Consider the following 14,210-nt stretch of genomic DNA (forward strand, 5'->3'; position numbering starts at 1 on the left):
CCGTTCACAGATTTTGTTTTTAGATGTTTTAACGTGTGAAAATTTTTATTTACTGAAGTGTCATGACTTATTGCCTTCATAGGTTCTACCATATATAATATTTTAATATAACAATTTTGCAAAATAGTAAAGAATATAGAAAATAACTTATTAATAAATTAATATTACGAACAAAGAGAAGCAAATTAAGAAACAAGATGTAACGGTACTTTTGGGCCGTTACAAATACGTCTGAAAACAAGAATTGTAGGAAACCTAAAAATGGATCAAGAGATTGCGGTCTTGGCCAATAATTAGTTTTTGGATCAGGGGCCACAAAATGTTTGAACGGGCCCTAAATCGAGTTTTCGTATTTTCTACGGAATAAGGACATCATATGAGTTAAGTGATGGTTTGGGTTTTGTAACACTATATGTAGTTCTCCAGATATAAGGCTTACAACATAGTTTTTGATTGAAATATATTGGATCTTTTGATCCGAAAAGACTGTGGCTCTGTAGAAATGAACTAATTATAAGGAGACGAAGTATTCTAGTTACGTTTTTTTTATTTCGTTTCAGATCAAATGTGACAGGAAAACCGTTATCAACAAATGCAATGACTATAAGGGAACTAGTCGAGTGTTTAAAGTCAAAACAAGACATTGTAGTGTCATCGAACAGGTTTATTTTCCGAAATGACGACGGAGTTTCTCAAGAATCAAGCACTTTCGTGAACAATACAGGAATAAACCAACAGTTGTACCAGCGAATAAATGCTGCTGCTGCTTACTCTGCGAGTCGCGCTCCCAAAGATTACACTTGCCAGTACTGCGGAAGGAAATGTATTTCCGGTTCGCAGCTGCGAATTCACATTCGGAAGCACACGGGCGAAAAGCCGTATGAGTGTCCAGTGTGCAAGAAAACTTTTAGTCAGAAGGGCAACATGGAGTGTCACCTGAAGATTCATAGTGGCGTCAAACCGTACGCGTGTGAGACGTGCGGCAAAAGTTTCACCCGGAAAATCGACCTCCAATACCACGAATGGTCGCATACAGGAGAGAGACCGTTCTCTTGCAATATTTGCGGCAAGAAGTTTGCGCGTAGAAGTCACTTAAACGATCATCGTTATGTGCATCTTCGATGTGACGTTAGTGTTGTACAGCTTCCTTGAATCTCAGCTAAGTAGTGTATGTACAGTGTTTCGTACCAGCGAGGTAGTGCTTAGTGTTCCAGTTAGAGACGCCAGAAGGGTAGTAAATGTGTTTGTTGTGTCGAGAAAGTCGCCATTGTGAATTGTGCATCATCCTAACGCATGCATAACTAAAGAGTTGTATGTAGGTGGTAAGGCAATGGTTGGGTTTGTTTAACTAGTGGTACTATAACTAAGTTTCCAGGATCTAAATAACTTCGACATACAATCACAACAATTTGCAATTTGCCGAGTGATTAGCATTTGTTCGGAAAATAGTAGGACTGATTTTTTAAAAAATCACATTTTTGACACATCGACTTAATAGTTTTCAAAATATGCCCCTTCTGCTACAACACAGCGTTTCCAGCGACTCTGCCAATCACTGAAGGCTCTCTGGAACGCAAAAATCTTGAATGCTCTTCAGCTCCCTCGTTACGGCCTCTTGAATGGCTTGGACCGAGCCGTGATGCCATCTTTTCATGAGCCTTTTCAGTCGTGGGAGGAGGAAGAAGTCTGCAGGAGCGACATCTGGGCTGTAGGGTGGCTGGGGAAGCTGTATGATGCCATGTTTGGTCAGGAAGTCCATGACAGCAAATGCGGTGTTGTGGCTTGGCTCATTGTCGTGATGGAGTTTCCATGATCCAGTGATTGCTGGTCGGACGCGGGCGACTCGTTTTATGAGTCAAGTACTTCCACGTGGAATGCAACATTCACAGTCTGACCAGGCGAACCACTCTCTGTGCAGTCAGAAAAGACGATCATCAACAAGGCATCTTGAAAGGGTTCACTTTAATCTCGATCTACATTCTACTTGGTGACGACTGGTGCGCTGGTAGCTGAGACCCCACCACCACGCAACCAGCGCTATAACAGTAACATCCTTCTCCTTCACCACGTTTTGGTGGGAAAAAATAAGTCGTACTACTTCCCGGAGAAACCCTGTACATCTGTTATCTCTGTAGGTCTAGTTCAGATTCGTAGATGAATCGGGACTTATAGATCTTATGAATAAAGTGATATCCTGAACTTAAGCCATTCGAAACAAATTCGCGTCTTTTTCTTTTTAAAAAAAGAGTTTAAAAAGTAATAACAGTTCATAGAACATCCAGACACATGGCATGACATGAAATGTTTCACGAAGGAATGTTGGTGTTATAATGCCATTCTAGTGCTTTTCGTGGATTCATAATTACATACGCGCCTTTTGCAGGGGAGACCCGATTTCGGAAGTTCATGTAGTTCGGATCCCGCGCTAAGCTGTAGACCCACGTCTTATAGCCTCGCTGTTGAAAGGGATACTAAACTGAAATCACAATTACAATGAAAAACATAAAATGGCGAGGAACGGTTTAAAATAGGAGACACAATGTAGTTCAGACCATGGAATCTAGTGCATTAAGATCGAGCGCAATTGACTCGTCCACTGCATTGCAGTACTACAAGTCCAGTGTATCCAAATTTGACGTTGATTTTCACGGAAGCAGTTGCTTTAATCCATGTGCCATCTAACTTATCTCATTTCTTAGCATCGGGGCCGCGGTGGCTCAGTGGTAGAGCGTTCACCTCTGGTGCTAGGGGTCCCGGGTTCGATCCCAGCCCCCGCCAAGTGAACTTTGTGGTGGACAAACACCGTGTGCGTGGGTTTTCTCGGGGTTCTCCCGTTTCCTCCTACTTTCTTCATTTCACCATTTTCATTCATTACTCATCATCACCGTCTCCTTTAGCCTAACCGGCATAACCGTGGGACGTAAAACTCAAAGATTTCATTTCTTAGCTTTAAGCTTTCAAGTTACAATTTTGAACTCCCTCGTGGCTAAGCGGTTAGTGTACGTGCGTTTGACGTGGGAGATCCGGGTTCGACTCCCGGCGGGAGCTCCTATGATTCGGATTCCAAGTTGAGCTTTAGATCCACGTCTCATATAGCCTTGCTGCTGAAAGGGACGCTAAACTAAAAATCAAATCAGATCAAAACATGTAATTTAGTAAACATAACTTTCCTTTTATTTAGCGACTGGAAACAATGTTTCCAAATAAATACACAGTAAATGCGAGCTTTTTTCACATGTAATTCTGGTAATAATTGCGCTTCTGGAGCATTATGTTGGAGATATAAGTCGAATAAGATGGTTGACTGATAAGTTTCCATTAAAAAAATACTGTTGATAAATAGTGTATAATACACAAAATATTTATTTTAAAGTTAAGATAACAAATCATAACGTAGTTAAGCTCCGTTGATTGTCATTTATAGGCGATAGATTTTCCCTTGATTCCTTACCGCAAGTCATGATATATTAATTGTTTATTACACATTGAAAAGATTTATACTTACCGGTTTCGGTATTTAATTTTTATTCGTTCCAACTGAAAGGAGACGGCAAAAAATACATTATATTCCATTTCTTGTATAAAAAGTTGATCAGGCACAGTGTAATATAGCTTTGGTACTAGTACATCGGCTTTACTTGCACATCAAAAGCCTAGTCGCATGGATAATTCTCTCGAGGCAAGATAAATTCCTAGTTACTCAGCCATGATTTTTTTTTTTCCTTTTAAACCCCGTCCTTTTATACGGCAGTGCTACTGATGCTTGCGTGATTTTGTAGAAAAAAAAAATTTAAAAAATATCAGTGTATCTGGAAGGTGCACAGTTCATATCTACTTTTCCAGCACAACAAGACTTGTGTGATGATGTGTTCTGACAAAATTTTGTACGTAAAAATGTATAAAAGTTGCAACAATATGTATACGGAATGCTTGAAGTTTAACAATTAACGTACGCAACTGAAGACACATTTTTACGGATTGTTAGTAACAGTAATGAAATGTTATTATACTTACTACTAAGTAGTAAAAAGAAAAAAAAAATGTCAGGTAGGAGTATCTCAACTTAATACTGCCTAAATTTCTCAGATTAAGATGGAGAGATAGAAAACTTGATGTTAATTTGAGTGAATTTTTGGATAATTCTTAAGAAAAAGAATGCGTGTGTGTTCATGACCTTTGTGTCAGGTATATATCTGGAAGTTATTTGATTTCTATACCTCGATATTATAGTATAAATGATCTGCATTATGCTTGTGTTACTGTCATTGCTAAAGAAAGTTTTGTAACTATCGTATCCTTGTCAGTGGTTTTATTTTCTTAATGTTATTTATTTTAATTTATTTATTTAGTTTAGTGCCTTTGTGTCAAGCGTCTCTACGTCATGATCAGATTTTTTTGTATATTTGAGAAAGTTTTCGTAAAAAAAATGAACGGACAGTAAGTTTGTGCTTGCCACTATCATGTATTTAAATTTGAAAATGATAGACAAGTTACATACAACCGGATACTTTAAGATGTATACATTTATATATATTGACTTTTCTTTATTCTGACGATGAACTGTTTATGTTCTGAAACCTAAGTTGCCTGTTTGTAGCGCTTAAATGTATTTATGTACAAAACAACCATGTCAGTACATATTATTTTGATTTCATAGCCTTCCTTGGCATTACCATGTTACATAATCTGCAGTCCTCCACTTTCTCCATGTAAGTGAGTGAGTTGAGTTCTTCTTTAAGTCCATGGATCTTCTGAATATTGCTTGTATTACTTTACCAACAACTAGAGTTATTTGTTGTATAAGTTACGTTTCAAAGCTTCCCCTTACTTTATACTCGTGCCTTCAGCATACCTCATAGAAAAAAGTCAGTGGAAGTTAGTTCGGGTATCTTGCTGAAAGAAACCAGCAACTGATTTTTTTTTCTTTCTTTTAGTTTGCTCTTTGAAACTACAAGGCAATAGGTTGTACCCTTTTGACATGTAACTCTACCATTACGAACTAGGAAACAAGTCATCACACGTTCATTTTCACAAGAAATTAGAATATGCAATCTAATTCCGTTTTGCTGTTGCAGTTTTGTTGAATTTTCTGTCCTAGGTGATGTGTTCAGAACATCTAAGCAGGATTAATGCATGACAATTCAAAACATGTTTGCTGGTTTCTTTCAAAGTTATCTGCATCTGAGTATTGAATGGTTTCATAAACAAATAAAATGAATAATTCTGTGGTAGTAAAAACTGGGTGGTACAAGATACTACTAGTGTTACTCTAGAATCATAGCAAGCATGATATGTTAACGATTCAAAAGTATTTTCTTGTTTCCAGGGTCGATTCCAATCTTGCATTGTGATTTTGCTTTTTCATGTCTTTGTTCTTTACCTATTATTTTCTCCTAGATGCAAATATATTGACATGCGTTGTGATTAAAAAATATTGAGTTAAATTCAGGAAGATTACTTTTCCATCTTTTTATGGAATGAACAGCAATAAATACTGATCAATTACAACGTGTAAAATTAGTATTGAAACATTAAAATCAAAATTGTTCATCTGCTGCAAGCGCTATACCGTAGTTTGTTACAGTGTGAGATACTCTAAAATACAAGATAAGGCAGAAATCCCAAGATTCAGTTTTATTTTTAAAGTATTTCTGGGAATAAATGTCATATAGTTTCCAGGTGTATATTTACACCTTGAATTTTGAAATGGAAAGAGTGGTATAATTGTAAATCTGTCCGCATTTCTCACAGATGTTTGACTTCTCTGTTCCATTAAAATTATTTTAATTTTGAGAGTATTTGTTATCAAGACATCCTCGACCGTGCCGTAGGACCAGTTGATGTATATGAAGATACAAGATCTATATTGTTAACCTCTCTTGCAACTCGAGAGCATTTGTTCTTTATAACGAACCCGTAGGTTCAGACATGTTTAGTATTTGTTTACATCCAGGTTTAGGCTAGGTCCGTTCTTTAACATATTTTTTTTTCTGAGTATTATTTTAGTTACAGTAATTCCCCATGTCTGGTAATAAGTAGGTACTTCCTATATTATAATTTCTCAAAAATTCCAAAATTGAGACAATTTGTACATACATTTCTGAAATTTAGAGATACTTGGTTTTCTTCAGGTTGCAATGAGTGAACTACACTTAAATTACCTCGTTCATTTTGAAGTTTCTGAGGAAAGATATTGCATAGGTGAACATCCTAGTTTCGTCTGGCAATTGTATAAACACAAGTGAATGTAATGTGTGGTATAGCTGCAGAAGTTTCAACATTCTTAGAAGCTTTAAAAATTTTATTAGATTTGTTTTTGCAGGCATACATGACTTAAGTCCAAATACATAGTGATAAAAGAAAGTTCCAGAAAGTTCTAGTGAACAGGTAATTGTTTTGTGTATTTGGTTTATGGACATCTTAAATCTTGACCGGAATGAGGTTCATGTAATAATATTACTTTGAAAGCTTATATGCAGTCATTTTTAAATTTCTGAATGATTCTGATAAAAAATTGTGTATGTGTGTGTGTCTTGGTGTTTTGTCCTGTTTTGTAGAATTACTTTAGTATTATGCAACTGGCTTCTGCATCTGAAAATTAAATTAAGTACTGGGATTGGAAAGGTTATTTTGTACTATTACGTTATAATAACCTAAAAGATTGTTTGATTGAATCTTTTATACAAAGCTAGTGCATCATGGTATGTAAAGAGTGACATATTTGGAAATCATCGAATTGTATTAGAAGTTTTTCAATATTTATATGCGATTAATATTAAATGAAAAATTATACAGGGTGGACATAAAGTCTCTCTCTCTGATAACAAATATTAATGGTAAGAAAACAAAGAATGGTAGAAGTATGCGATCTATAAAGATTGCTTGCATGATACCTTATGATTTTGCCAGAGCTTGTGCTGCCATCTACTGCAGCTGACCGCAGCGCAACAGTATGTTTAAAAATGGCGTCAGCACAGCAGAAAGCGAAGTGTGTGTTGTGGTATCATGAAACAAAATCTCCCGTCATAGTACAACGAACATTCAGGAGAGAGTATGGACAGCAGACATCAGATGTTAAGAGCATGAAGGAACGGTATAGCAAGTTTATTGCGACAGGAAGTGTTTTAGATCGTGATAGAAGCGGTAGACCGAGTGTTAGTGGGGAACGTGTGAAAGCTTCGGTTGATTTAAAACAAAGCCCACCGAAATCCTTGCATTGCGTATCACGTGAACTGGACATCCCAAAGTCAATTGTTAAAAATTTTACACAAACGCTTGAAGTTATACGCATATAAGGCGCAGATTGTTCATGCGTTAACACAAGAAGATCGTCTCTCACCCGCAAGTTTCTTGTATGACATCGCATGGGCTACTAATGGAGCACATCTGGAAATTCTCTAAAGCAGGTTTAAAAAAAAATTTAAAAAAATGAGTTTTCCTATTATTTGCCGTAAACCGCATGCTTCTATCATTCCTAGTTTTCAGGAAGAAACTTTATGTCCACCCTGTATTAGTTAGCAATAAGATCCAACTCTGCTTGTTATCATTTAAAGCTGTTAGAAAGCTGCTGTGAAGTATCAAAGCGTTACATAATATTTATATCGATTAGAAGAGTTTGCTATAGAAGTTAATATTTTTGTTTACCTAACATTATACCTCTATAAAAGCAAAAAGATGAAATAAGAAAGCAGAGAAAGAAATGTTATTTACTTCAATGTCGAACTTATTTTTTAATTATTTATTTATTTTAATTATTTATTTTCAAACCACTGTCGATCTGATCGGAACAATTCGAAGGCAAAGTTTGGATATTGAAATATACTGAAACTATGCAAATGGTATGCGAAACATATAAATATGTATTTGTCTGTGTGTATCTGTGTAATGATTTCCACATATATTTTTATCGTAATAGTATATTATTGTTGCGATTATCTATATTATTGTATTGCTATTTATTAATTTTTATATTTATAAATTTGTGAGCTCCCTGGTAGCTAAATGGTTAGTGCACGCACCGTTGGCGTGGGAGACCCGGGTTCAATTCCTGACAGATCATGTGGTTCGGATCCTACATTAAGCTGTAGGTCCTCGTCTTATATAGCCTCGCTACTGAAACGGACATATGCCTTAAAAATAGAAAACACAAAATAGAAATGTGTGCTTTGTATTTCTTATGTTTCTAAATATTGGTATATATGTCTGCCTTGTGGTAGAATTACCTATTTTATGTTACTGAAATGAATTTTGTACTATCATCCTTCGAAATAGATGTATTTCTTTTTTTATTATTATTTTTCAGCTTTAAATTACTGCAGAAGTCAAAAGTATTGTAATGACTTGCCATATATTCTTGTGCATGAAAAAAAAAAAAAAAAAAAAAATCATGAAATAGGCAATATAATAACTCAGAAATAAATACATTGATGTTATTTTACAGTTACGGTGGGTTTGGGGAGAAGAGGTTCAAAATTCAATGAAAATGGTCGATTCCTGTATCTTGTCAATAATTCAGGATCTGTAGCTTTTTTTTCTCTCGAAATGGTCATAACATGTCTGCCATCGTTTCTTCCTGTCTTTCTTCGTTGTAGTTCGCTCTTGTAAATCAAGAGATGAATATATCTCCATGTTTTAAAGACTTGATAATATTAGAATCCTGTAGATTGATTAAGATCGCTTGATTCTTGTGTACTTCCGATGTTTTTTTAAGAAATTGAGGATGATGGTTATTCGTAATACAAAATTCTAAAGATAATTTTAATTTAATGCTTTATGCCTGGAATAGAAGTGACGTACAATGCCCTTCTCTCCTCTTTTTATGCAGAATAGTGCCATATTTTTACTAAAACATGAGAGACGCTTTTTTTTTAAATCCTCCCGAGAAGTTCTAAGAAAGTAAATGTCAACTTAGGAAAAAAAAAAAAAAAAATCGGTGGTCAGATAAAGCCGTTAACGAAAGCAGTGTATTTCGTGAAGTCAAATTCTAATTCATTTGCAGAAAGTATATACAAAATGTCCGCAAAGTCACTGTACAAGAAATGCATTTTCTTTGTAAGTAATGTATAACTTGTAAACTAAATAGCATATTTTCTAAGAAAGACCTCCACTACACTAATGTGCATCGGGCTATGCAGATTTTTTTATACGATTGTTTTGTACAGAGTTCCTACTGGTCAGCAGGGTGTCCATCGGTCACGAAAGTCACGAAATCAGAAAACGGTCATGAAAGTCAAGAAATTTATCTTTTAGGTCACGAATTTTTTTATATGGAGAAATATGGTACAGATTGAAAAATTTTGTTCTATAAATTGTCAAAATTCACCACCAAAAATGTCTCTGCTTTAGACCTTACCAAATCGCAACCAAAGCACATTTCTATTGCATGCATGAATATTTGGCCCAATTCGCACCCAAATTCGCTCTTCAGAATGTTACTAAATTTTATGGTTTGGGAAAGAAAAGGTCACGAAATTTCATTTTAAAATTTGAGTAGACACTCTGGTCAGGGTAATCAGGAAAAATGATGCAGGTCAGGGAAAAAGACTAGAAATCAGGGAAATTTTATAAAATATATTTTTTCTAGCATTAATTGTACACCAATTTCACCTTAGCACACTATTAATGTACAAAGTATGGAACGTTGCTCAGATTTTTATGGGCGGTAAGTGGAACGTACGTATGAGCAATTGATAATTATTTGTCTCTATAGAATAAATGTTCTCATATATAAATATTCACCGTTATTTATTCCTATTTATATATAAACGTCATCCGACACCTGTCATGAAAGTCAGGGAATTTCCCGCCAAAGATCAGGGAGAAGTCAGGGAAATAGATTTCTCCAGATCAGTAGGAACTCTGTTTTAATATCTCATTACAAAGCATTTCAAACTTACGTTACTTTCAGTGCACAGAAACTTAAGAACACTCTGTACGTTCTCCCATGTAAAAGAGGGAATTAATGACTGATGTAATGAACATAATATTCGATCAGATAAATCAGGATGAACTCAGTTCTTGACAAAAATAAATAAATAAATGAGCCTACCGTAGTACATGTTATTTCTTGCTTTCATGACAAACTGAGTTTTCTTGTCAAAATTTCACGTTTCTATCTATAGTAGTACAGCTTGGATGTTGATGAGTTTGTCACTTGTACTTTTTTTTCTTTTAAATAGACAATAGCATATAGATCAATTAATATATTTTATTTTCACTGGTAATTAAATTGAATTGTTTCAATTGGCAATTCTCTGTATTTCTATGAGTTATACTTTATTTTAAGTCATAGTCAATTTCAGGAATGATGTTACAGCTGGACTATAGCAAGTCTATTTTCGTTCCAAATAAATCAGGATCGGAGTGTCAATTGCTAACAGCAGCGGGCCGGATAATAATCAGTATTTATCGCGTTGAAATATTGGTCGATTACAACTCACTTAAACTACTGAATTTTTACTTTTTGGGTAGAGGGAGTGAGAAAAAGTAATCTACTAATGCGTTAATGAAAATTAAATAAGTACTATCCTAATACCATCAGAATGGGGGCGGCGATGGATCAGTGGTAGAGCGTTCATCTCTGGTGCGTGGAGTCTGGTTCAATTCCAGCTCGCGCCAGGTGGATTTTTTAGTGGACAAACACTATGTGCGTGAGTTTTCTCGGGGTTCTCCTGTTTCCTCCCACTTTATTCCATTTTTCATCATCAACAGTCTCCTTTAGCCTAGCCGACATAACCGTGGGACGTAAAACTGAAAGCATACCACCATTATAAGTGGAATAACCGTATGATACTGTGATAGAAAAATAAAATAACGTATGTTCAGTGAAGCAAGTGGGAGAAGACATGACAATAATAAAATATGAAGATTATTTCTGTCATCTCTGCGAGGAAGTTTTGAAAGGAAATCCAAAATGCTATTGGCTATTGCTGATCTTCTTGTGAACCTCACGGCTTGTAGGTAGGTGGAGAGTTCAAGAATTCTAGTAAGGTTGATTATTCTACGCAAATTACGATTGGCAATCAAACAGTTTCCAGAATTTCGTTGTAACTATTTATTACGATATAGGTACACAATTCACTTAATCGCCTTCAAAACAGGCTCCTTGAGAACACATTGCTGAAAAGAACGCTGAAAGTTTTGTCTTGATATGTTCTGAAGTTTAGTCGTCGCGTTGATTTGGATGCCTTTTACAGTGGCAAAATGGTTACCTTTTAGGCCCTTTTTGATCGTGGGGAAGAGCAAGAAATCCGCTGGGTGGTAAATCTGGAGGCTGGTAGAGGAGGAGAAGGTTCGTTTCTGCGAGCCATTTTGCTACCTTAGAAGACATCCAAACCAACGCGACGGCTGAACTTCGAAACATGCCAAAACAGGACTTTCAGCGTTGTTTCCAGCAATGTCAGGAGCAGTGGAACAAGTATGTGTGTTCTCAAGGAACATATTTTGAAAGCGATTAAGTGAATGTGTGCCTATATTGTGGTAAGACTATTTTGAAGGCGATTAAGTGAATGTGTACCTATATTGTGGTAAGACTATTTTGAAGGCAATTAAGTGAATGTGTGCCTATATTGTGGTAAGACTATTTTGAAGGCGATCAAGTGAATGTGTACCTATATTGTGGTAAGACTATTTTGAAGGCAATTAAGTGAATGTGTACCTATATTGTGGTAAGACTATTTTGAAGGCGATTAAGTGAATGTGTACCTATATTGTAATAAATAGTTACAGCGAAATTCTGGAAACTTTTTGATTGCCGATCGTATATTATTAATTTATCTTTCCAAAACCCTACTCATAGACTAGTTCCGCATGCACCTTTACAATTGGCATGTTACATACAATCTCGTATCTGAAAGTACCTGAATAATATTTTACGAGTTTCTAGGTACCGTGTAGGAAGAAGATCCTTCGATATCGCTGTTATAAAGTTAAAAGAGCGCACCTAATAATTTGCAAAGCTTGAAGAGCGTAAAAATTGCATTTGTGTATAGTAGCAAATGTAGTTTTCGTAGGACTAAAAGCTTCTTCCATATATATATAGAAACTGTAATAACACTAGTTAAGTTTTTAAAGACTGCTTATTGAGAATATATATAGTATAATAACATATGATTATTATTATTTATATATAATATAAATTGCTTCTATCTAAATAATTGTGCCAAGCTTCTTGAAGAAGTAATTTAGTAGTGAGATTTTTTTATCTTGAGAATTTAATGCATGTTTTTTCAATTTCTTAACTTATTATAAATTTATTATTATTTTTAGTACTATAGTTTTTATAGTTTTCTTTCGCCCAAGTATTTGTGTTAGTACATAAGGTAAATTTATACCAATATTTCTAAACAGACCAGTAGCTATCAAAGTATAGTTACGGTGTCTTGGAAGGTTTTCCAGTTGTGAGATGAGTTCTATCTATAGAGAATTGAATCTCAAGTATGCAATATGGATGTTTTTATATTGATATATATAAAGTTTTAATGTATAGCTTTGTTAAATAATTTGGTAAACTATCTTTAAGTATCACTATATTCAATAATATTGTAATTTTAATGAAATTTATTATTTTAAAAAGAATTCTTTTAACACTAGTTTGGTTTTAAATCACTAACCAATGTTTTTATACTGTACAGTAACATTTCTGTTTTCAAGTTTTATTTACAACTTCAAAAGATTCTGGCTCAGTTCTGTGACGTTGGAAATGTTGGTTAATAGTTATATCTGTTGATTTGATACAACTAGCTGGAAACATGTGCATATTTTATAATAAATTAGAACACCTTGTTAAGAACTGCTTGAAATTTCCAAATTTGTTGTAATAATTTGTAAAGAATCTTGTGTCCTTTGTCCAGATTTCACTACAAGTGTACCTTTGAGGAAAAAAAAAAAAAACACTTGGTTTCTACGTATAATGATTATTTGTATAAACTAGTTTTGATAGGCGGCAATAACGAGATTGAGCTTGTTATTTTTTGGGGGCACTTCAACCCATCGTTTGTCACTCTTCTACGTATTCCTTTTGTTCCTACAATTATGTATTATGCACCGCTATCTATGTTGCCATTTACTTTTTTGAAGTATTGATGGTGAAGGGCAGAGGAGCTCACTTTGACCTAACCTTATCCTTATGCGATTAGCCCGAAATTAAGCTTACGTCATTATTTCAACATCACTCCCGCTTGACCTCATCACGATTTGGAATTTTTTCTCACTCAACTTCACGCTCGTGAGGTCGAGTAAGGCCAAGTAAGGTGACTGATAACCCAGCTTACATTGTAATAAAATGGTTGGCACAACCGAGTGGACGCAGTGTTACGATGGAAAATTAGTTTTTATCTGTCGACTTCTAATTAACATGCAAGAGAGAGAACCAAACATGAGGATTAATAAAACTAGGAGATGAACGCTAAGCTCATACGCGACTGTCGATAGGTTAATATATTATATAAGTCGAAAACCAAAGTAATAAGAAAGAAAGAGTATACCATAATTCATATGTTTAAATGCCCTAAAAAGCTAATTTTAATAAGTATTTTTGCAAATAATGTAGAAACCTCAGATTGAAGCTAAGATATCGTTATCTTGTTTATCTGATTGTCTTTTAGGATGTTATTTAGTTTCTCCCCCAAATCACTTGGTAGTGATTACGGTTCATTATTTGTAACAGTGATGAGCATACATACAATGTAAACGTATGGCATAAAAACTACAGTGCATAAAACGAACCAACTTGTGCTAGGTGACCACTAAAAGCACGTCTAACCAGGGAGTGCGTCCGTAGGGGGCAGGCGCGTCTATGAGGGTGGATATATGCATAAACGAGATCGCTTACAACTGCTCACTATGAATCACAATACCGACTCCGAAGCCATCGATGGATTTGGGGGAGATAGTACATGCCATCCGTCTTTTATTATGAAATATGAGTAGCTTGCCATTATTGAATATTTGTTATTTTTTGTTTAATGAAACCACCCTAATTATAAGTTGCATATAGTATTTAAAATACAAGTGCTTCATAATGGTACTGTAACTGCATTTAGACCAATATATCATATAAACAGTTTTGTCATTTGGGGACTAATGAAATATTGGTAATGTTTGCAAACAGCACAGTATTTGCATAATTGTACTAGGCTTAGGTCCGTAATTTAATGCGAGAATTCCTGCGAAGTTTCGAATGTTCAGTACTTTTTTCAACAGAGGTATTC

General features: G+C 35.2%; 1 protein-coding gene across 1 annotated transcript in view; it reads left to right on the plus strand.

Annotated features, from left to right (window-relative positions):
* LOC145680203 (uncharacterized) overlaps positions 1-8,929 on the plus strand; it is a 35,911-nt gene extending 26,982 nt beyond the window's left edge. Inside the window, exon 4 of the mRNA XM_081750513.1 lies at positions 561-8,929. Coding sequence (XP_081606639.1) covers positions 561-1,152 — 592 coding nt within the window. The 3' untranslated portion in view covers positions 1,153-8,929. The remainder of the gene's footprint in view (positions 1-560) is intronic.
* Positions 8,930-14,210: the final 5,281 nt, after the last annotated feature.

This window comes from Thermobia domestica, chromosome 3, assembly GCF_964235325.1.
Source record: "Thermobia domestica chromosome 3, izTheDome1.hap1.1, whole genome shotgun sequence".
Lineage (NCBI taxonomy): Eukaryota > Metazoa > Arthropoda > Insecta > Zygentoma > Lepismatidae > Thermobia > Thermobia domestica.